General features: G+C 35.1%; 1 protein-coding gene across 1 annotated transcript in view; it reads right to left on the reverse strand.

Annotated features, from left to right (window-relative positions):
• SEMA3C (semaphorin 3C) overlaps positions 1-24,750 on the reverse strand; it is a 192,658-nt gene that overhangs the window by 11,825 nt on the left and 156,083 nt on the right. The window contains exons 13-15 of the mRNA XM_082399365.1: positions 16,857-16,945; positions 13,814-13,855; positions 10,354-10,511 (exon numbers count right to left, since the gene is read on the reverse strand). Coding sequence (XP_082255491.1) covers positions 10,354-10,511; positions 13,814-13,855; positions 16,857-16,945 — 289 coding nt within the window. The remainder of the gene's footprint in view (positions 1-10,353; positions 10,512-13,813; positions 13,856-16,856; positions 16,946-24,750) is intronic.

Here is a 24,750-nt window from a genome sequence, read left to right on the forward strand (position 1 = left end):
TCTGTCACCTTACGTAGTCAATTAAAAAAGTTTTTTTTTTTTCCTGTGATGAGGACTTTTAAGATCTACTCTCCTAGCAACTTTCAAATATGCGCTACAGTATTATTAAGCAGTCACCATGCTTTACCTTACATACCCACGACTTAATTATTTTGTAACTGGAAGTCTGTACCTCCTGACCCCCTTTTGTCCATTTTTCCCACCACCACCGCCCCTACCTCTGGCAACCACAAATCTGTTCTCTGTATCTATGAGCTTGCTTTTGTTGTTGTTGTTTTTAAAATTCCACATAAAAGTGAGATCATACAGTATTTGTCTTTCTCTGTCTGACTTATTTTCCTTAGCATAATGCCCTCAAGGTCCAACCATGTTGTCACAAATGGCAAGATTCCATCATTTTTTATGGCTGAAGAGTATTCCATTGTGTGTGTGTGTATGTATGTATGTATGTACCTATCTATCTATCTATCTATCTATCTATCTATCTATCTATCTATCTATCATCTATCTATCTATCTACCATATCTTCTTTATTCATTCATCCACTGATGGACACTTGGGTTGTTTTCATGTGTTTGCTATTGAAAATAATGTTGCAATAAGCATGTGGGAGCATATATCTTTTTGAATTAGTGTTTTTGTTTTCTTTGGGTAAGTACCCACAAGTGGAATTGCTGGATTGCATGGTAGTTCTATTTTTAATTTTTTCGGGAACCTATACACTTTGCCATAGTGGGTGCACCAATTTACATTCACATCAACAGTTCACAAGGGTTCCCTTTCTTCCACATCCACGGTAACACTCGTTATTTTTTGACTTTTTGATAATAGCCATTCTAACAGGTATGAGGTGATACCTCATTGTGGTTTTTGATTTGCATTTCTCTAATGATTAGTGATGCTTAGCATCTTTTCATGTGCCCCTTGTTTATCTGTATGTCTCCTTGGAAAATGTCTATTCAGATCTTCTGACCATTTTTTATCAAATTATTTGTATTTTTGCTATTGAGTGGTATGAATTCTTTATACTTTTTTTAAAATAGATCTTTATTGGAGTATAATTGCTTCACAATACTGTGTTAGTTTCTGTTGCACAACAAAGCGAATCACCCATATGCATATACATGTCCCCATATCCCCTTCCTCTTGAGCCTCCCTCCCCTCTTCCCTATCCCACCCCTCTAGGTCATTGCAAAGCACTGAGCCGATCTCCCTGTGCTATGCTGCTGCTTCCCATCAGCCAACTATTTTACATTTGGTAGTGTATGTAGGTCCATGCTACTCTCCCTTCGCCCCAGCTTCGCTCTCCGACCCCATGTCCTTAAGTCCATTTTCTATGTCTACCTCTTTATTCCTGCCCTGCAACTAGGTTGATCAGTACTATTTTTTTTTTTTTTTTTAGATTCCATATATATACGTTAACATACGGTATTTGTTTTTCTCTTTCTGACTTGCTTCACTCTACATGACAGACTCTAGGTCCATCCACCTCACTACAAATAATTCAATTCCCTTTCTTTTTATGGCTGAGTAATATTCCATTGTATATATGTGCCACATCTTCTTTATCCATTCATCTATCAATGGACATTTAGGTTGCATCCATGTCCTGGCTATTGTAAATAGTGCTGCAATGAACATTGTGGTACATGTCTCTTTTTGAATTATGGTTTTCTCGGGGTGTATGTCCAGTAGTGGGATTGCTGGGTCATATGGTGGTTCTATTTTTAGTATTTTAAGGAACCCCCATACTGTTCTCCATAGTGGCTGTATCAAGTTACATTCCTACCAGCAGTGCAGGAGGATTCCCTTTTCTCCACACCTTCTCCAGCATTTGTTGTTTGTAGATTTTCTGATGATGCCCATTCTAACTGGTGTGAGGTGATACCTCATTGTAGTTTTGATTTGCACTTCTCTAATAATTAGTGATGTTGAGCATCTTTCCATGTGCCTCTTGGCCATCTGTATGTCTTCCTTGGAGAAATGTCTATTTAGGTCTTCTGCCCATTTTTTAACTGGATTGTTTGTTTTTTGATATTGAGCTCCATGAGCTGTTTGTATATTTTGGAGATTAATCCTTTGTCTGTTGTTTCATTTGCAAATATTTTCTCCCATTCTGCGGGTTCTCTTTTTGTCTTGTTTATGGTTTCCTTTGCTGTGCAAAAGCTTTTAAGTTTAATTAAGTCCCATTTGTTTATTTTTGTTTTTATTTCCGTTACTCTAGGAGGTGGGTCAAAAAAGATCTTGCTGTGGTTTATGTCAAAGAGTGTTTTTCCTATGTTTTCCTCTAAGAGTTTCATAGTATCTGGTCTTACATTTAAGTCTTTAATCCATTTTGAGTTTATTTTTGTGTATGGTGTTTGGGAGTGTTCTAATTTCATTCTTTTACGTGTAGCTGTCCAGTTTTCTCAACACCACTTATTGAAGAGGCTGTCTTTTCTCCATTGTATGTTCTTGGGCATTCTATCCTGTACCATTGATCTATATTTCTGTTTTTGTGAGAGTACCATACTGTCTTGATTACTGTAGCTTCGTGGTATAGTCTGAAGTCAGGGAGCCTGATTCCTCCAACTCCTTTTTTCTTTCTCAAGATTGCTTTGGCTATTCAGGGTCTTTTCTGTTTCCATACAAATTGTGAAATTTTTTGCTCTAATTCTGTGAAGAATGCCATTGGTAATTTGACAGGGATTGCATTGAATCTGTAGATTGCTTTGGATACTATGGTCATTTTCATAATATTGATTCTTCCAATCCAAGAACATGGTATATTTCTCCATCTGTTTATGTCATCTTTGATTTCTTTCATCAGTGTTTTACAGTTTTCTGAGTACAAGTCTTTTGCCTCCTTAGGCAGGTTTATTCCTAGGTATTTTATTCTTTTTGTTGCAATGGTACATGGAAGTGTTTCCTTAATTTCTCTTTCTGATTTTTCATTGTTGGTGTATAACAATGCCAGAGATTTCTGTGCATTAATTTTGTATCCTGCAACCTTAGCAGATTCATTGATGAGTTCTAGTAGTTTTCTGGTGGCATCTTTAGGATTTTCTATGTATAGTATCATGTCATCAGCAAACAGTGATAGTTTTACTTCTTCTTTTCCAATTTGTATTCCTTTTATTTCTTTTTCTTCTCTTATTGCTGTGGCTGGGACTTCCAAAACTATGTTGAATAAGAGTGGTGAGAGTGGACATCCTTGTCTAGTTCCTGATCTTAGTGGAAATGCTTTCAGTTTTTCACCATTGAGTATGATGCTTGCTGTGGGTTTGTCATATATGGCCTTTATTATGTTGAGGTGGGTTCCCTCTATGCCCATTTTCTGGAGAGCTTTTATCATAAATGATGTTGAATTTTGTCAAAAGCTTTTTCTGCATCTAGTGAGATGATCATATGGTTTTTATTCCTTAATTTGTTAATGTGGTGTATCACATTGATTGATTTGCATATATTGAAGAATCCTTGCATCCCTGGGATAAATCCCAGTTGATCATGGTGTATGATCCATTTAATGTGCTGTTGGATTCTGTGTGCTAGTATTTTGTCCAGGATTTTTGCATCTATGTTCATCAGTGATATTGGTCTATAATTTTCTTTTTTTGTGATATCTTTTTTCTGGTTTCGTATCAGGGTGATGGTGGCTTTGTAGAATGAATTTGGGAGTGTTTCTCCCTCTGCAATTTTTGGAAGAGTTTGAGAAGGATAGGTGTTAGCTCTTCTCTAAATGTTTGATAGAATTCTCCTGTGAAGCCATCTGGTCCTGGACTTTTGTTTGTTGGAAGATTTTTTTTTTTTTTTAATTTTTTTTTTTTATTTATTTATGGCTGTGTTGGGTCTTCGTTTCTGTGCGAGGGCTTTCTCTAGTTGTGGCAAGCGGGGGCCACTCTTCATCGCGGTGCGCGGGCCTCTCACTATCGCGGCCTCTCTTGTTGCGGAGCACAGGCTCCAGATGCGCAGGCTCAGTAATTGTGGCTCACGGGCCCAGTTGCTCTGCGGCATGTGGGATCTTCTCAGACCAGGGCTCGAACCCGTGTCCCCTGCATTGGCAGGCAGATTCTCAACCACTGCGCCACCAGGGAAGCCCCTGTTGGAAGATTTTTAATTACAGTTTCAATTTCATTACTTGTAATAGTTCTGTTTATATTTTCTTATTCTTCCTGGTTCAGTCTTGGAAAATTGTACCTTTCCAAGAATTCGTCCATTTCTTTGTGGTTGTCCATTTTATTGGCATATAATTGTTTGTAGTAGTCTCTATAATCCTTTGTATTTCTGCAGTGTCAGTTGTGATTTCTCCCTTTTCATTTCTATTTTTATTGATTTGCATCCTCTCCATTTTTTTCTTGATGAGTCTGGCTAAGGGTTTATCAATTTTGCTTATCTTCTCAAAGAACCAGCTTTTAGTTGTATTGATCTTTGCTATTGTTTTCTTCATTTCTATTTCATTTATTTCTGATCTGATCTTTATGATTTCTTTCCTTTTACTGACTTTAGGTTTTCTTTGTTCTTCTTTCTCTAGTTGTTTTAAGTGTAAGGTTAGATGGTTTATTTGAGATTTTTCTTGTTTCTTGAGGTGAGATTGTATTGCTATAAACTTCCCTCTTAGAACTGCTTTTGCTGTGGCCCATAGGTTTTGGGTTGTCATGTTTTCATTATCATTTGTTTCTATGTATTTTTTTATTTCTTCTTTGATTTCTTCAGTGATCTCTTGGTTATTTAGTAGCACACTGTTTAGCCTCCATGTATTTGTGTTTTTTACATTTTTTTTCCTGTAATTGACTTCCAATCTCATAGCATTGTGGTCAGAAAAGATGCTTGATATGATTTCAATTTTCTTAAATTTTCCGAGTCTTGATTTGAGACCCAAGATGTGATCTATCCTGGACAATGTTCTATGTGCACTTGAGAAGAAAGTGTATTCTGTCACTTTTGGGAGCAATGTTCTATAAATATCAGCTAGATCTGTCTGGTCTATTGTGTCATTTAAAGCTTGTATTTCCTTATTTATTTTCTGTTTGGATGATCTGTCCATTGGTGTAAGTGGGGTGTTAAAGTCCCCTACTATTATTGTGTTACTATTGATTTCTCCTTTCATGGTTGTTAAGCATTTGTCTTATGTATTGAGGTGCTCCTATGTTGGGTGCATAAACATTTATAATTGTTATATCTTCTGCTTGGATTGATCCTTTGATCATTATGTAGTGTCCCTCCTTATCTCTTGTAACAGTCTTTATTTTAAAGTCTATTTTATTTGATACGAGTATTGCTACTCCAGCTTTCTTTTGATTTCCATTTTCATGGAATATCTTTTTCCATCTCTTCGCTTTCAGTGTGTATATGTCCCTAGGTCTGAAGTGGGTCTCTTGTAGACAGCATATATATAGGTCATGTTTTTGTATCCTTTCAGCCAGTCTGTGTCTTTTGGTTGGAGCATTTAATCCATTTACATTCAAGGTTATTATCAATACGTATGTTCCTATGACCATTTTCTTAATTTTGGGGGGTTTGTTTTTCTGCGTCTTTTTCTTCTCTTGTGTTTCCTGCTTAGAGAAGTTTCTTTAGCATTTGTTGTAAAGCTGGTTTGGTGGTGCTGAATTCTCTTAGCTTTTGCTTTTCTGAAAAGCTTTTCACTTCTCCATTGAATCTGAAGGAGATCCTTGCTGGGTAGAGTAATCTTGGTTGTAGGTTTTTCTCTTTCATCACTTTAAGTATACCCTGCCACTCCCTTCTGACCTGCAGTGTTTCCGCTGAAAAATCAGCTGATAACCTTATGGGGATTCCTTTGTATGTTGTTTTTTGTTTTTTCCTTGCTGCTTTTAATATTTTTTCTTTGAATTTAATTTTTGTTAGTTTGATTAATATGTGTCTTAGTGTGTTTTTCCTAGGGTTTATCCTGTATGGGAGTCTCTGTGCTTCCTGGACTTGGGTGACTACTACCTTTCCCATGTTAGGGAAGTTTTCAACTATAATCTCTTCAAATATTTTCTCAAACCCTTTCTTTTTATTTTCTTCTTCTGGGACCCCTATAATTCGAATGTTGGTGTGTTCAGTGTTGTCCCGGAGGTCTCTGAGATTGTCTTCAATTCTTTTCATTCTTTTTTCTTTATTCTGCTCCTTGGAAGTTATTTCCACCATTTTGTCTTTCAGCTCACTTATTCGTTCTTCTGCCTCAGTTATTCCATTATTGATTCCTTCTAGTGCATTTTTCAATTGAGTTATTGTGTTGTTCATCTCTGTTTGTTTGTTCTTTAGTTCTTCTAGATCTTTGTTAAACATCACTTGTATTTTCTCAATCCATGCCTCCATTCTATTTCCAAGATTCTGGATCATCTTTACTATAATTACTCTGAAATCTTTTTCAGGTAGATTGCCTATTTCCTCTTCATTTATTTGGTCTTGTAGGTTTTTACCTTGCTCCTTCATTTGTGACATATTTTTTGCCATGTCCTTTTTTTTTTTTTTTATGAGTGGGATTGTGTTCCTGTCTTACTGGTTGTTTGGCCTGAGGCTTTCAACACTGGAGTTTGTAGGCTATTGGGTAGAGCTGGGTCTTGGTGCTGAGACAAGGAACTCTGTGAGACCTCACTCTGATGAATATTCCCTGGGGTCTGAGGTTCTCTGTTAGTCCAGTTGTTCGGACTCAGAGCTCCCACTGCAGGAGCTTTGGCCCAACCCTGGGTTTGTGAACCAAGATCCCGCAAGCCACCTGGGGTGGCAAAAAAAAAAAAAGAATAATAGCAAAGTAAAAAAATAAAATTAGACTAGGAAACTAACAGATATGTGAGGAAGAATATAAAAGTAAAAACATAGATGAATCAACAACTGGAAGGTACATTAGTACCACAATAGTAAAAAAGAGGAGGAGGGAAAAGAAAAGAAAAGAAAAGGGGGGGGGGGAGAACGGCATTGGCTGTGGAAGGCAGGGCTTAAGCAAGGGCGAGGTTTGGGCTGGGGATGGGGCCAATGTTCAGAACCCACAGGGCTGGAAAAGGCCCTATGGGCTGTGGGGGGTGGGGCTTAGGCTCAATGGAACAGAAGGGGCCCAGGTGTGCCCCCCACACCTGGTCTCAGAGGGCGGGGGACCTCACCTGGGATCCCAACAGGCTTCCTGGGCATGAGTGGACGGGGAAATGCCCTCCTCTCCTCTCCTGCTCCTCTGGTCTGGGAGGGCCCCTCCCGCCTGCCTCTCCTGATCTCCCTGGCCTCCCTCTTATGCCCCCAGGGACCTACATGCCCTGGAGGGGGCTTTGGAGGGCAGGGGATTAGCCTGAGAACTCAGCAGGCTTCCTGGGCCCAAGTGGGCAGGGCACTCATCCTCCGCTCCTTTCCTGCTCCTCCCGGAGGGCCCTTTCTGCCTGCCTCTCCTGATCTCCCTGGCCTCAGGGGCGCAGATCCTGTCCGGCTTCCACTTCTCCTCTCCCCTCAGTCCACTTACGTCCTGCTCGTTCACTTTGGGGCTCCTCCCGTCTCCTTGGGCATCAGAGTCCCCCACCAGTGGCCAGCAGGTGCCCTAGTTGTGGGGAGACACTAACTCTGCATCTTCCCACACGGCCATCTTGACTCCGCCTCCTCTTTATACATTTTAGATAATAACCCCTTATAGGATATATGTTTTACAAATATTTTCTCCCATTCAGAAGGTTGCCTTTTCATTTTGTTGATGGATCTCTTCACTGTGCAGAAGCTTTTTAGTTTGATATAGTCCTACTTGTTTATTCTTGCTTTCGTTATTTTTGCTTTTGGAGCCAGATCCAAAAACTAATCACCAAGACATATCAAGGAGCTTACTACCTACATTTTCTTTCAGGAGTTTTGTGGTTTCACGTCTTATGTTCAAGTCTTCAGTTCATTTTGAGTAAATATTTGGGTGTGGTGTACGACGGTACTCTTGCTTCATTCTTTTGCATGTGGCTGTCCAGTTTTCTCAATACTATTTATTGAAGAGCCTGTCCATTCCACGTTGTATATTTTTGGATCCTTGGTTGTAAATTAATTGAGCATACATGCCTGGGTTTGTTTCTGGGCTCTCTCATCTCTTCCATTGATCTATGTGCCAGTTTTTATGCCAATGCCATACTGTTTGGATTACTATAGCTTTGTAGTATAGTCTGAAGTCAGGGAGCATGATTCAACCAGCTCTTTCTGCTTTCTCAAGATCCCTGTGGATATTCAGGGTCTTTTGTGGTTCCATACAAATTTTAGGATTGTGTGTTCTATTTCTGTGAAACATGTCACTGTAATTTTGATAGGGGTTACCTTGAATCTGTAGACTTTGAAATTATCCAGGCCACTTTTCCCTGCTCCAGATTCATATTTCTAACTGCCTACACAACATCTCCACTTGAATATCTCATAGGCAGCATTAACTTAACATTATCTTTCTCCCCACAAACCTGCTCCTTCCACAGTCTTCTCTTTCTCAGGAAATGACATGTACATACTTCCAATGCTCAGTTCTGAAAACTTGCTCATTTTTGAGTCCTCTATTTCTCTAACATCCCTACATGTAATATGTCAGCAGATTCTGTGAAGCGTATCCAGAATCAGACCACTTTTGGCCACCTCCACTTCTATCATCCCTTTGCAAGCCAACATTGTATCTCACTTGGATCATTAGTTAGTAGCCTAACTGTCTTGCAGCTTCTATTTCCTCTTTCCCACGTCCTCTTCCCATCCCAAGACCTCAATCACAGCCAAACCCAACCAGATGATCTTTTTAAACCAAAAGTCAAATAATATCACTCCTGAGCTCAAAAACTCTCAGCAGTTTTCCATTTAACTCTAAATAAAAGTCCTTCAATGATTTACTAAGTCCTATGTCATCTGGCATTCTGATCCCTTGTCTTCCTACCCTTTTTTTCTCATTCCAGTATTGCCCCATTAGTCTTGGTGTTGTTTTTTGGACAATCCTGGCACACTTAAGCTTTAAGGATTTCTGGTCCCTCTTTCTGAAATGCTATTCTCCCAAATAATGGTGGTATCACCTCATGGTATCATTCCTCATCACATTCAAGCCTTTGTTCAAATATACCTTCAGTAAGGCCTCCCCTGACCACCCATTTAACAATGCAGTCCCCTGCTTCCACATGCCCTATCTCCTTTCCCTGCTCTTTTAAAAGTCATAGGCCTTATCATTATTTGATATACTGGAGGGTTTCTTTCTTTATTTGTTAATTGTCTGTTTTCCCCCTCTAGAACTTATTACCCCTCAAGGCAGGGATTTTTGTCCTTTTGTTGCTATTTTTTTTCATGTTATATGCCTAGTTCTAGAATACTGCCTGGCAAATAATTGTCTCATGATATAAATTTATTGAAGTAATAGATAAAAGGATCAGAATAATCTTGATAGGCAGAAGTGCTAGGGTTGTTATAATCTGTCAAGTCCTTAAAGGCCTATATCTTTAACAGAGAATAAAGGAGCTATAAAAAAAACACCATCACCCCAGTGATTTTACTTGAAATATCACTGGTGCTCAAGTCTGGTCCTATTTGCTCTCTCCTGATGACCTGTGTTTTATAGGTTTTCCTCCTGTCACCCATCATGACCCATATCAAACTTTGACTGAAAATAGCTGTGACCTTGGTTAAACCTGAATTCTGCTTTTTCTTTGTTTTATAATTTCACTACTGGTGTTTCCTTCCAACTTGGTGCAAGTTGGTTCAGAGTTTCCTGACTAAGTCTTCTCTTGGATAAAAGGCACTATGCCTCAGACTGCCTTAACCTCTTAATCTAACCAGCAATCATGCACTCACCATTCTAAGGGGTAAAGAATGGTCATCAAGGTTTTGAAAGTGTTCATGGTACCCATTCTGGAGCGATGCTCCTGTTGCCTGAAGTAGGACAAGCATTTGATTACAGGGGAATTAAGCGGCCAGGGAAATCCTAGGAAAGTTAGATTTAAGGATATCTGAAGCATATAAAACAAAAAAGATAAAAATTAGGTAATGTGAAAGTTAAATGCTGCTTGAAATATTTGAGGTGGAGATTGTGTTGCAGAGGAACGTTAAAAGGAGAAAGGAATTTTTCCAAAGTACTGCATTCTAATATGTCCGTGAGAATCTCAAGTTATAAAGCAGGGCCATTTTCTGTTTTGTTGTTGCTGTTTTTTTTAATATGTTAATCCCAAACTCCTAATTTATCTCCTCCCAAACCCCACCCCTCTGTCTCCCTTAGTAACCATAAGTTTGTTTTCTATGAATGGCCATTTTCTTTATTCAAAGACTACATATGGTGCTAAACTTAGCTACTACTTTTAGTATCATTTTACAGAGTACTGCAATAGAACTGATTCTAATAATGTGAGCATTGCTTAATTGTCTGATGATGTCAATTTTGATTTTCAGCTGAATAGTAATACTCACCGTTTCCCGGTTGGGTAGAACCTAGAGCAAGCATGGCCATCCCAGGCGCAGTAAGGGTCTCTTGCCAGGCAGCAGTCAGCACAGGCTGTACCGTAGATGTGGCAGCGATGCAGAGACACTTGGGAAAGTCCTTCATTGGAGCTCACATACAACTGTTGCTATTAGAAGAACGATGGTGATTTATTTCAGATGTGGAAGTTAAAAGTGGACTTTCAGCAGGAACACAATATAATATATGCCCACAAACCCTTGGATTCATTTTGAAATAGACTAAAAACAAGAAGCAAAGTACAGAAGGGTATAAAGCCAAAATAAATAGAATTTTCCTACGTTAATATGCCTATAACATTACCACTTTCCTGTTTAAAAAAAAAAGTTCAGAGCACCATGTAGAATGGTAATGTATTTTAGACATTGGGAGTCATTGTTCTCTCAGATTTGAGCTAATGTATTACAGATTTAAATTATGATGTTTGTCTTTTTTCTTTGAATGCTGTCTCTTGGCAAAGCACAAGGCAGCTTTCTTATTCTTCAAGTCTGGCAAACCATCACCTTGTAAATTTGAAAAAGTCGAGTCTAAAATAAAGGACACTTTTATGTTTAGAAAAAATAGATGGTAAGTATTAGATAAAATTTTTTTTTAAATTTCACATGCCTTTGAAAGTGACTTATTACTCAGAGCAATTTTAAAATTATTTAGAAGACTGTAAGTATTTATATTTAGACATGTTTTAAACTTTCTGTATGATCCTGAGATCTTCAGCAGCCTAAGTCATAAATAAAGATTTCATCCTCCTTCATATGTGCAGTGTCAAGAGCTTATTATGACATTTCTCCAACTCTTTTAGCTGTGCATAAAGCAGTTCTCAGGAGTTGAAGGGATGTTTCTAATTCACAGTGCTTATTTTACAAAGGACTGATAATATGTAATTCAAGTTAACATAGAATTTCTAAGCTGGAACTCGAATACATTCACATGTGCACACATATGTGTGTGTATGTGTGTGTGTCTGTATGTATATATGTATATAAATTTAGAAATTATATATAAATTTAAAAATTATATGTAGATTTAAAATTAAATCAGTGAGGGCACCATTGGTCTATCAGGTTCTGGAGGCATATCTCTGAGATTCAGATCCCAGCTACAACAAATTTGCTGGTTAACTTTTCTGAATCTCAGCTTCCTCTTTGGTAAGACTGGGACAATATAGCACTTACTCCATAGATTTTATGTAAGAACTAAATATAAGGGCTAACTCCACATAAAATGCTTAGAATAGTTTCTGGCACCTAAGTGCTTAATGAATATTAAGCAATAGTATTAGTAAACTACCAATGAACAAGTTAGCAATTTATACATTTTCAATTCTAATTAATCATTTGAATCACATCTCAGCCTAGCACGTCTAATATAAATTAATTATTTTATTCAGATCAGTGAATTTTTCAGAAAATAGGCTGAAAATTACTGATCCCCATTTGAGACGTTCAAGCTATAAGAAAACAACTGCATGTTTTGACAATAATCATTTCTCTAGAAATATTTGAAATAAATGTTCATTGAGTACATTAATAAATAATATAGTGAATGCATCAGCTTCATTAAAATATTTCAAGGAAACTTGTTTATTTGAGGAAAGGATATAGGTAATTCCATTCTAGAAATTATCTTTTTTATTCATCTATTTTCTGCTATATGGAATGCAAGGATAAATTAGAGAATAAAGGAGCATAAAATGAAAAGTAAAATTTTTAGTTTGAGCATTAGAGAAGGTACTAAATTCGTGGAATTTAAAAATATATAAAATACCATTGGCAATTTGTAGTTCTTTCACACTGAAAAAATAATGCAATACGTAGTTGTGTAAATGAATTCTCCCCCAAATCAAACAATTACCTTGCCCTGAATCTAATTGCTTTAATTAAACATTTTAAATTATCTACAATATAAGATGTTGAAACAAATTTAATACTCAGTTTTTCCAGTGTATGTTTGTGCTGTACACTGCAATTTAATGGAATACATTGTGTATTACAAGTTCACCAGTTGAATTATGAGCTGAAACCTATAATTGTATACTGTACTACTATGCCACACCAATGGCTTTGTGTCCATTTTGAATCTTGCTCTGATACTTTCTCCTTCCATTAAACTACTGTAAACAAAGGGATTCCATGCTGACTTCAAAGACAATTCTGACTTGGGATCAGCTCCCTAGGACATTGGGGAAAATGACAAATGGCTTCTTGTTACTTGGGAAAATGTTTGTTATGCACCATACAAACATTTTTACAGATGAGATCTTTAGCTCCCTTGTACCCTATTTATTTTTCTTCATAAAATTTAGTCAAGTGAAAAGAGTACAGGACTGACTATGGAATACTTCTTTATCTGTAACAGACCAAATATGGTGAAGAACACTAAAGCTATATCATCAGTTATGCCAACACATAAAACCTTTATTCCATATTCCAAGAAAAATAAGTCTTAGGCTCTTACAAATAGCAGTTACCGAAGACCCACTTTATCTTAGGCAATTTATATAAGTTAACTCATTTGTGAGAAAGCATTATCTTGCAGAGGCAGAAACTTAGGTCAGTGAAGTAAAATAATTTGTTTATAATTTAAGGTCACGTTGGGTTCAAATGCATGTCAGTCCCATTCTGAAGCCTACCCCATTTTTGATTATACTGCTCTGCCCCTTAGAACTTTTGTTTTAGAGATAGCAACTTTGACGTCTGGAGAGGTGCATGTTTTGCACATGTAGAGATTAGAATTGGGCTTTTCCTCTCCATGATCATTGTGTATTTGCGCGTGAAGGCACAAATTAGAAGATCAAACATTTCTGATAATCATAGTAAAACATTTATTCCCCAGATCCTGAACCCTGATATGGCTTAGATTTGAGACATTCAGATTTTTTAAATGACATGTAAACCCTATAAAATAGCACTTCCTTAGAAATAAGCATAAAAGAATGCACTGCATATTTCAAACATGTGACAGCAACAGGAACTCAAAAGAGGATTGATTACTCATTCCAAGTCCCTGAGACGGTTCGTGATGCTACAGTAGCCCAAACATTATGCTAAATTCTTCCTTCAGAAAGATTATTTTTATTTTGGTTGGCTTCATACACTGTAATATTTGAGAATAGAGGATATACAAATGTTGGAATATCTTACTGCATATATATATATATATATATATATATATATATATATATATATATATATATATATATATTCTACTCTGATGAACTTCTGTACAAAACTAAGCCTATTTTGTCTTCCACTAAAGCTAAATTCCATATCAAAATTAAGTATGTGGTATACTATTAACAGTATTAATTATTTTGCTAATAGTGAAATTAAATTTTCGGAAATTATAAAATACATTCTTCCACAATAGCAAAATTTTTACATACGAAGAAAATAAAAATGGGGTTGTTTTTACCTTTTTGGATGAAATTTTCATTGTTGTTATAGGAGCGTGATTCTAAAAAAATTAGAAAAACATTGTTAGTTGCTCAAATAATCCTTAAAACAGATTTTACATTCAAAAACTTTTCTTGTTTCTGTTAAAATTCAAGAAATCATCATTTCTCTTTATATGCACATAGAGTTTCAAAGTTTAGCAATAATTGTCTATAAAGTACATTTCCTCTGTTTGGAATAAGGACAGATTTGTTACACAAATATATGCCTAAACTAAAAAAAGTGGCAATTATAACACATCTATCAATATAGTCATTAGAAAAAAATGAAAATTTGAGAAATTGCAGAGAATTGAAAAAACTGTATCTTGGAATATTGAACACAGCGCATAACTCAGGATTGGATCTGGGTACTTGGGCTGGGGGGCTGTGGAATGGTACCCCTCCTCAACACAGCACTTTGCATAAGACACTATTGTTCACCTGCCAAATGTTGCTATGCCAAGAAGTATTTGCCTGAGCCATACTTATTCTCTTTGTTGAATACAAAGAAATATTGTTAGGTAAGGTCCTCTTTTGATAAATGTGAATTAGTGAAAGAACCTAAGAATTATCTGAAATAGTCATCCTTTCTGAAAGTTCCTCTATTCTTAACTTTACTTCTTGAGCATTATTAGTTCCTTTTAAAGATTAAAAATTAGACTCGTGATAACCTGATAATGATGTGTGAAGTTTTATTTGAATAAGTCTAGTGGCAACATGCTCTCAAAGTCAACTGTGCCCTTAATTTTTTCACTTTCTGGAGTTGTGTGTTCCTACAAACATTTTAAAGAGAAAATGGTGACATCTTTAAATACTCAGTTGCAACAGATCATGACATTCATTCAAAATACACGCACATACAAAACAAGTTTTGCAATTTATATCCCCCTAGGCAACTACTAATAGTTGTACCTCCAATTCAAATTAAGTTTAGGGAAGTTGTACATATTTTCAGAAAATATTCTGAACAGAGGATTAAAAGATATGTTATGGTTCTGCGCTCTTTAAAAACAAAGTGCCTGGTTTTTACATTGAGTTTCCTGCAGTGTATCAGTGTAACACTTAGCTAAGGAATTTATTTCAATTTAAATGTATTATTTCCTCAAGTCCCCATCACAGTATATCATACACACCCAATTATTTTCACCTCACCTCAGAAAATGTGGCACAAACACCATGCTGAAGAGAGTAACTGTATTTGGTAACTGTGTCTCTCAATTTAGCCATATCAATCACTGGCACACGCATCCGAAAGGAAGCTCAAACTTCTTTAGTCTCTCTTGGGTTGATGTCCCCCAATATGCATTTTGACTGACTCTGTTTTTCCACTGAGAGTTTATTCTTTATGATTTAACACCAGCATAACTCATATAACAGACCATAAGTAGTTAGCACATGATCAGAATAACCACATTTCTAAGACCTTTCCACAGAACATATGTAAAACTCACTTAATTAATGTTTCCTTATTATCAAACTCACTTAATTAATGTTTGTGTCAAACTCAATTAATGTTTCCTTATTATCAAAAAAGATATTTCAGAATTTAAAATGAAGTCCTGCAATACGGCCTTTTTGCTATTTTCAAGAAAACTACTGAATAATGTACTTTATATTATTTTGGCCATCCAAGTTGTCCCTATTGAATTGAATGAGAAGAAATATATTATATATATATATTATATGTAAAATGCAGTTTTGGTTAATCCAATGAAACAATTTCTTTACAAAGCAAGGCATAGAAAAGGCACTTGAATGCACATAGTTAATATTTTATGAGCACAATTTTAATGCACTAACCACAAGGAACCTTATGCCAAAGTTAGTCTAGCATTAAAAATTGTAACTTTAATAACATATTGGGAAATTGCTAGAATTCCTCAGTTTCTCTATTTGATTTGATTTTTAAAATAGTTCTTCATATTTAAAATGTATTAGTAAAATCTAATATCATTGTATCTTGATCACTTATGTGCTTATAAATCCAATATTTTTAGTGACTGGGGGAATATATATTAAGTTAATACATTCTGAGTCCACTCAACAAAGCAAGGCAACTTACTGGACTAGCAATAGTCTGCTCCCAGGGGCTTTGAAGTGCTATTTTTACTCCAGTATAGGCTGACTCTGGTTTTTTGGTGTCCTTGGCCATTGTTTCTTAATTGGTTTAGTTGGAAATAGAAGTTTGCAGTAGGATTGATTCCATACCAAAGTTTCTTTGAAATTCTCTGGCTGTGCTTTACCCATCTTTCCAAATCAGGTAAGAGGGACCACTTAAACTGCAATAACCTATATTTTAAGGAGAGAAGGGTTTGCAGGACATAATGTACCTGCTCTCCAGGCTCACAGACACATAAAGAATTGGCACTCTGCCCTCAGTAGGCTACATCTTACAGGACTGAATTTTCCTCTATGTGCCTGTTTTTTGTTGTGTTTTCTTTTTCTTTTTTCTTTTTATCCCAAATTCAAGGACAAAGAGAGTAATACAATGCAATCTCAGTTTCAGACAGAACATGGAGTTTTAAGAGACAACATTTGTTTTATTTAACTAGAGTGACATTTGAGTTGAAATCAATAAAATAAGAGAAAACAGAGCAGTTTTTCTTGAAGTTCCTGGCTAAAAAAATATGAGAAAGTTTATCTAACAATCAATAATGTGGAAGAATTTGGGTCTCGGTGGCTTGTGAAGCAAACGATAAAAGCCCTTTCATGGCAAATCTTCTAGACCTTGACCACAAGAACTCATTTTTTAAAAATAATGATGACCAAAATTCTTCAAGTAGTGATGATAGCTAAAAAACTAATTATTTTATGCTAAGATAACTTAAAATATAAAAAATTACTTCAGAAAAATACTTTTTCTTTATTTCTCATTTTATCTGGTGTTTCCTACCCTCAAAAATTTATAACATTCATTTATTTGATCTTTTATCAAATTTTTTTCCCTCCCCAAGTGGTTGTAAGATTAAAGAATTGCATTTATCATGCGTGTGCTGAGGCTTATAGAATAGATGTTCAAACCTTAAAGACTTTCAACTCCTCCAGAATGAGCTCACCGCTGGCAGAGCTGTTAGAAGGAAGAACAACCACCTTCTGCACAGTACCTCGATCTAAATCAGAGAAAGAAACAATGAGATGTAGGAAACAAAGATATTTAGACATAAGGCTACTACTGGCTTAGAATTTAGAATATTGTTTATGTAATTACTTAGTCATCAAAAAAGAGATTATATACATTGAGCTATTATCATTTGCAGTATTCTGATTTCATTATAAATCTCATATGTTTAAATTGAGATTATGTAAAATTCAAAAGGAATTAATAGGAACATCTTATATTTTGCACATATTTGGTACAGTCATAATTATGAGAGAAGAAAGGAATGTCCAAATGTCTTATGAAGTCAAAAGTTCTGTTTCTGAACCAAGTGTGTATTCTTGAAATAGTAATACATAACTTTAAGTTTGGCCCTTAAGAATATTACTCCTCCTAACCAACATTATAAAGTGACACTCTCATATTTTTGTTAAAATTGACACATAATGATTTGATTATTGGAGAAAAAAATTACTATGAATGAGTTTTTATAATAATTTTATAATAAATCACTAGTACTAGAAATTGACATTTGATCTGTAGCGGTGAGAGATTTTAGACTTGGTAAAATGTTTTACTCACAATTCAAAATAATTTTCAAAGCAGAAACATAGCTATGGCTTTATTTCAGATGTGGACACCTATTCATAGAATAATTCTATGATTTTCACAATTATCTTTATCAGTTGGGAATGTTTCTTTGGGTATTTTTAAAATATAGGGAAAATTTCAAAATTAGATGGGTCGAATAAACTTAAGCAAATAAAAAACATACTTGTATTTCTCAATTACAGATTGCCAAAAACAGAGATGCCCAAATAAATGTACTATATACAGAAAACGTTACTTATGTCAAGATTTTTAATTAAGATTGTTTCATATGTAACATAAGCATTTTCTAAACATATAATTATGCCACTCGACCAATCACTTAAATTTGAGGTTTAAAAGAAACTAGTTGAAATTTAGCAATGTGGGGTTAAAGTAAATTTGTGAGTGATCTGAGAAAGTAAAAATATATTTCCTCACCAAAATATTTTTCTATTAAAATAATTAATGAGCTGCTTCATGAATATCAAGTCATCACTCTGTTAAAGTATAAGAATGTAACTGTGAATTTATAATTTGGACAGGTATATTATCATCAACAGATACTAAAACATCTTCTAATTCTGTTGAGAAATGTCACTAAGAAGAGGTAACTTGAACTGAGCTGTACAGGACTTCACAACTAGGAATCATTTAGTGATGAATACCAATACCACAAATCTCAAATCTCACATCTCAAGCTGGGCGACCACACAGGCAAGCATTACTCTAACATATAAGATCCTATTTATTGTTTATAGTTTCTATTTTATGAACCTAACTGGAAGATAAAATAATTCTTAATAAAAAATAAACTCTACTTTAAAATTGTACCAACTAACAAACTAAAAAATTAAGACGTACTAAATAATAATAAAAATCTTTATACAGAAAAATGACAGAGATTTTGCCAGAACAACCCTTGAATCTTGTGAGATTGCAAAGTTCAAGTACCTGATCTTTGAAGTTTCAAACTACGCTCTGTAATTTAAAATTCTCTCCTTAAGCCATACTCAAAAATAAACAAAAATCCTAAAGATTTCCAGGCTCTAGGTGTACTTAAGAAACTTGGAAGTTTCTCTGTTTCACCGTTCAGCTTCCTAAGAATTAGCTCTGTACCAATCTGTACTATTTTCTTGGAAGATAATTAATGCAGGTATAAATTGGAAGTGAAAAAAATTGGGGGATATGGTGCAGAGACACATCACAAGTGAAAATGGATAAATGTGATTGGAGGTGTTCCCCATTTTCTATGAACAATTCATCACAAAGAACAGTGTAAACTTCTACAGGAATAGAATATACCAAAAACCCTAAAATTAAAGCCTTGACATTATAACAGCTAGGGCAGGATTTGTGTGGTATTGTGTGTGTGTGTGTGTGTGTGTGGTGTGTCTGTGTGAGTGGGTGGGCGAAAGATGAGGATGTAAAACTATCTTTGTTTTAGGTCATGTTATCATAACGATCACACTCTTTTTTTAAGTCACAACAGCGTTTTACGGTTCCCTGCTGAAGCTTGCAAGGATCACTGCCATTCTACATGACAGCAATGACCACTGCTTGAGTAGAGACTGAGCAGAAGCAGTGTATAACCGTAGTCTCAAATAAAGCTGCACGAGAGGAAATCTTGATTTCAGGAGTTCCCAAAGATAAAACTATCAGCTTTGAAAATAATTTTAAGTATTCTCAAATGAGAGAACTGGCTACTTTTTTACCTAATGTTTTAACTAACTATGAGAACATTATTCTACATAAATCATCATTTCTTCTGAAAAAGCCCACAACAAACATATTTTATTCATGCCATTTATAAAATATTACACAAAGAGCAGCTATAAAAATGGGCTAATAAAGAGACAATGCAAAACTTGGTTTTGACTCATTTGCAATGAAAGATAAAACACCACTTTTATTTATTGTTTGCCTTCCTATTTTAGTCATTTTTTGTTTTGTTGGTAATGATGAGTAATTTCCCTTTAAAAAGTAAAAAAAAAAAATTAAAAGGTTAAAAAAATATATTTTTCTACCTAGTAAAACGTCAACTTATCTGAAATTCTTACAGAAATATAAGTAAATTTAAATATTGGTAATGTTTCTACCTCAAAATCAAGTTTAAAAAAAATCATAGGAATGCAAGATCCCCACAGTGAAACAAATATTTATTGGATGCCTACTATGTGCCTGGATCTATGATAAAAACATATTATTTCAAGAACGTAAATATGCATTTTAATTCCTTTACTTTTCCACATTTAGACTTGGTACTTTATAAGGTAGCATATCTGCAGAGTTCTTCATTACACTGGTTCAATTTTCATCAGTGTGTCACAAATGAACATATTTGTTCTCATTCTACATATTAAAGCTTTTTATACATAAATTAGAAGTCTTTCAAATTTGTGGATTCAGTATGAATGGAATAGCTTTAGATCCTTGTGAGAATCATCACTATTAAAAGTTGTTAATTCGGATTTTATGAGACCTTGAACTTTTATAATTTGGGGGGGGTCTTCTTTAAGTAAAATAATACATAAACACAAAAACAGAGTTGTTTGGACCTTTCCCAAACAATTACAAATGAGGAACTCTAAAGTTTCTGGTAAGTCCACCTCCGACAATTAGCCGAGTTTTCTAAAAAAAAGAAAGTTTCTATAAAACTGGACAATGATACTTTCTTTAAATTGAAGAATCTCTAATTATCCAATGAAATCTCATCTACAATATCTTATCACTACAATTTTATTATCCAAGATCAGTTATTCACAAGTTAGCAAAAGGCTGGAAAATTCTTCTTTAGTTGAATGCAAATAGCTCTACCTCCCTGTTTATTTTATTCATTGGCCTTTCTTCTACAGCTGCCAAGAATATATAGTACTCAATCTCTTTTTCACATCTCTCCAAGTATATCTTTATACCCTCCATACTCTGTTTCTCTGGTCTAAGCATGATCACTCTGTTCAAGTATATCTTATTCAAATTCAAAATCAGATACTTTTACCTGCCTTTCTCTGAACACCTTGCAGTTTGGGATTATCCTACTTAAAATGTGGTGCTCAGAATTATACATGACTATGCAGTTGTTTTACCACAATGTAGACCTCACTGAGATGGGACTATTTAAAAGCAGGAGTTCTAGTTGATCAACAACTTAGGTGATTGGTCAGGATCTCTAGCACTTGGAACCTCATAAACAGAGATCCCAACTGTAGTGTACACATTTACAAGGCTCCACTCTAGATGTCTTTATATTTCTGCTCCTCTTACAAACTGCCAGACTCCCACAATCTCCAGTTCAGATTCTCAAGAGGCAGATTTAATTTGGTGCAATTTAGTCTTGATGAAGGCACACTGTAAACTGTTGCTTGGTGGATAGATCAGTTGTCAAGTGCCAATGTGTCATTTCAATCAGTTATGGCACCAGGAAGGAGCCAATATATATGATATCACCCATGGCTGCTCCTTAAGTTGGCCCATGTTAATGGGAAAATTTCTCTCAAAATGCAGTCACGGTAGACACCTTCGGTTTCTTTTCAAAACATACTCACAAAACCTCAGTTCCATGTATAGAAAACACTTTTGAGGTATCCTTGGGCTGAATCATTCACTATTAAGTAAATAAAAGGACTTGGGTTGTCTTCCACCCATTTTTACTCATTGGTTCAACAAGAAATTACTGAGTATCTTCAGTATGTCAGGCACTATCACCAGTATGAATGCAAAGATAAATGGGCATGGCACTCAAGAGCTCACAGTCTAGAATTTACAGTTTTATGTTTTTTTTTATGGTTTTTTGAATAGTGTGTCCCCACTAAATGTTAGTCATTGAAAAATATGCATTCCGGAATGTCCATAAAATTCCCAATTACTTATGTCTACATAAAGCCATCTCTGAACCCTTTAGCTTGAAGATGATAATATAGTTATCGAATGTCTTCCTTCTGGCGGTAGTGAGAATGGCATTTCTTGAATATATGCAGCATAAATTCTTTTTGCTTTTGTTCTGCAGAATTGGGATATAGCTTATGTTTCCTTGGGAAAAGCACCTTGCCTACAATATAGTTACAGTTTGCTTGTGTGTAAATGTAAATAATCATCTTAACTTTTGTAATGGATATCTGTTACTAAGGTCTACCTAGAATCACTTCCCCTTTCTTGGTAATAACACCCTGAGACATCTTTTGGAAACAACACCTCTCTCATTCTCAGTCTACATGGTTAAGGAGTGGAGTATCTCTCTTTCAGCCCCAGGGAGATGCCATGACTTAGGCCTGTGCAATTAGAACATCTCTTTGCCCCTATGATTCATGCGGGAGTGGGCATAGAAACAAGTCAGGGCCTAGCCCTCCTTGGGAATTAGATAGGTGGGAGCCTCTTTCTTTCTGAGATCAGGACTGTTAAAGACTTGTAAATTTGGAGGTGCTGAGGCCATACCTGCTATCACATGCACGGACTCCATTTGAGAATAAACAAAGTGGAAGGCAGAGCTGAAAGTTGGTAAGATAAATTCTGAAAACATCCCATTAGCACAAATTCAGCTATATCTGAGGCTGCCTCCTGCATTTCCCAGTTGAACACACACAAAAAATTATTATTCTTTAACTAGTTTAAGTAAAGCTTATGGTCACTTTCAGTTGAAAGAGTTCTGACTAATAAATCTAAATGAATAATACTTGGAAATTGCTTAGTATGATGTCTAGTACATAGTATACCCTCAATAAGTGCAAATTATTTTTTATTTGTAGCTCGACCACTTACTAAACTTTTGACATTATTGGAGTCATTATTTTTTCTGAACCCTAATTTTCTTATCTATGAGATATACATAATAGGCATGCCTTGAATACACTAAAGCATTGTGACATGAATCAAGCAAGACACATCTTACAAGTGATTTGCATAATGTAAATTTATATACAATGATAGCATAGTAGACTCACCAACCCATATTAGTGCTCTTAATTTTCTTCTACTTCATTGAATCTTTAAAGAAAATTACCCAGACAAACTTCTTTCCTGTATTATATATTTTATAACATCTAGGTGTTCTTTTTCTTTCTAGTACAACAGATCATAGCAATACTATCCTTAAACCTTACCACTGTCTCCAGATGAGAGAACAGCTTGCATTTATAGCACAGTATAAACAAGTGATCAAACATAACTCATTACGTTCAGGTTATTTGAACAGTGTATGTGTATCTGTGTACTGAGTCTCCCCTAAACTAGTCCTTGGAGGTTTCCCTAGAGACTGCTCTGCCAAGCTGTCTGCTTGCCCCTGGGCTTCTGGCTGCCCGGGGATTTGGGAGAACATTGCCTCCTTAATCAGATTTAGTCAGTCCCTTACCCCTGGTTGTTATTCTGTAAAAATATTCCAGTCAGGGTTGGCTTCATGGATGTTAGACTTGTTCAGTCACACATATTTCTGTGGTCAGAAGGGTTCATATTTAGTTTAATGCTCTGTTGTCACCTCCTTGAAATTCTTAATAATTTTAAACAAGAAGCCATGAATTTTCATTTTGTAGAAGGCCCTGCAAATTACGTAGCCAATCTTATTCTAGGTGTTGGTAATTAAAGCTAGCAATTTGTACCAGCTAAGGAGGGACTTCATTCAATTTAGTAAAGACAAACATACAAATTCCAAAGTCATATACTTAACTGTTTCCTCCTTTTTCTCAATCTTCACTATAGTGTCTCTAAATGTCAACCTAAGCAGTCCTATGCATGACTTCAGAGGTTAATTATTGCAGGAAAATCAGTTCTAGTGTTTATTAATTAAAATTAGTATTATCTAAGATAAAATCACTATATTTGTTAAATAACAATACTTTTTTAATTATAGTTTTCTGCACCAATTTGTTTATTAAAATTAAGAAATATATTATAAAGCCAAAAAAGAACTGCAAAAGCTCTGTTTGGCAAATGAAAGCTTTATAGATAATATAGGGAAGAATGAAATGACTAGATACCTTACATTGTTAGTTTCTATAATTAGACCTTACCAATTGGCTGCTTTAGTTCATGTTAGTTAAAATATATATTCATAATAGATTTCTTTATCCTGTTAGTTTATCAAACTGCTGCTACATTCTTTTAATAATATTTTTTAAAATTTGAGAATAAAACTGAATCATAAGTTTATAAAATCTTTATTAGTAGTTTACTGAATACACCTTTAAGAGGTGGCAATTCTATTCATGTATGATCCCCTTTACTATATATATATATATATATATATATATATATATATATATGTGTGTGTGTGTGTGTATATATATATATATGTATATATATTTCTAAACTAGGTCATTTAGCACAATTTCTCACACTTAGCGGAGCTTTTCACACTCAGTAGGTTATCTAAATGCTGTGATGTTGACACCTGCAGCTTCAGCCCCTGGGCAGTTAGAGCCCTAGTTGGTCATCAAAGGCATCTCAAGTATCTCTATTTGAAGGGAGGTCCTTGGAAAGACAGTATCAACAAATGCTATCTATTCAGCCTCTCCCTGAGTGTGATAATGTTAAAAAGTTTGTAGGGTTATATCAATTTGGATAGTACTAGATTAACCTAAGTTAAATAGGTTTCTTTGCTCTTTACTGCAGAACCTTTCAGAACTGTTAAAATACTTTTCCACATTGTGAGGAAAATACAGTATTCAGTGACTTTCAAGTTTATTTGCTGATACCATTAATTTCATTTGACTCCCAAGCACCTACCACCCATGCTCTTTTAGATACCATGTTCTATTATACAAATAGTTTCTCAAAGTGTGGTGTTCAATCCACCTCACTCAAAAAATTAGGGGGTTTCCAAAAAATTTTGATGTTGATTCCCATGTCAGATCACAGATTTATAATTTTTAAAAGTGCTAATTTTAAATAAGCTTTACAAAATAACTATATATCTGCTCAAACATTTGAAAATCACAAAAGATGAACATGTACTTCTTTCTAAGCTATTTCATTTCTTGGTAGTTGTCTGTATTTGTCAAAGAAGAAGCTACTAAATTCATTTTAAAATATCTATTGATTTTTTATTTTTTTCTGCCTAAGTTCAGCTAAAATAACATATTTTCTATGAATATATAAAATTAATGACTTATTTGGAATGTACTAAAATACTCTGGGAGAGTCCCCAAGCAAAATGATAATAAAAAGTTTCAGGTATTTTGAAAATCATAGTGTATATGATTTGTATGTAAAAGTGTACATGTATGAAAAAAGTATATATAT

Source organism: Balaenoptera borealis, assembly GCF_965194805.1.
Source record: "Balaenoptera borealis genome assembly, chromosome: 7".
Classification (NCBI taxonomy): domain Eukaryota; kingdom Metazoa; phylum Chordata; class Mammalia; order Artiodactyla; family Balaenopteridae; genus Balaenoptera; species Balaenoptera borealis.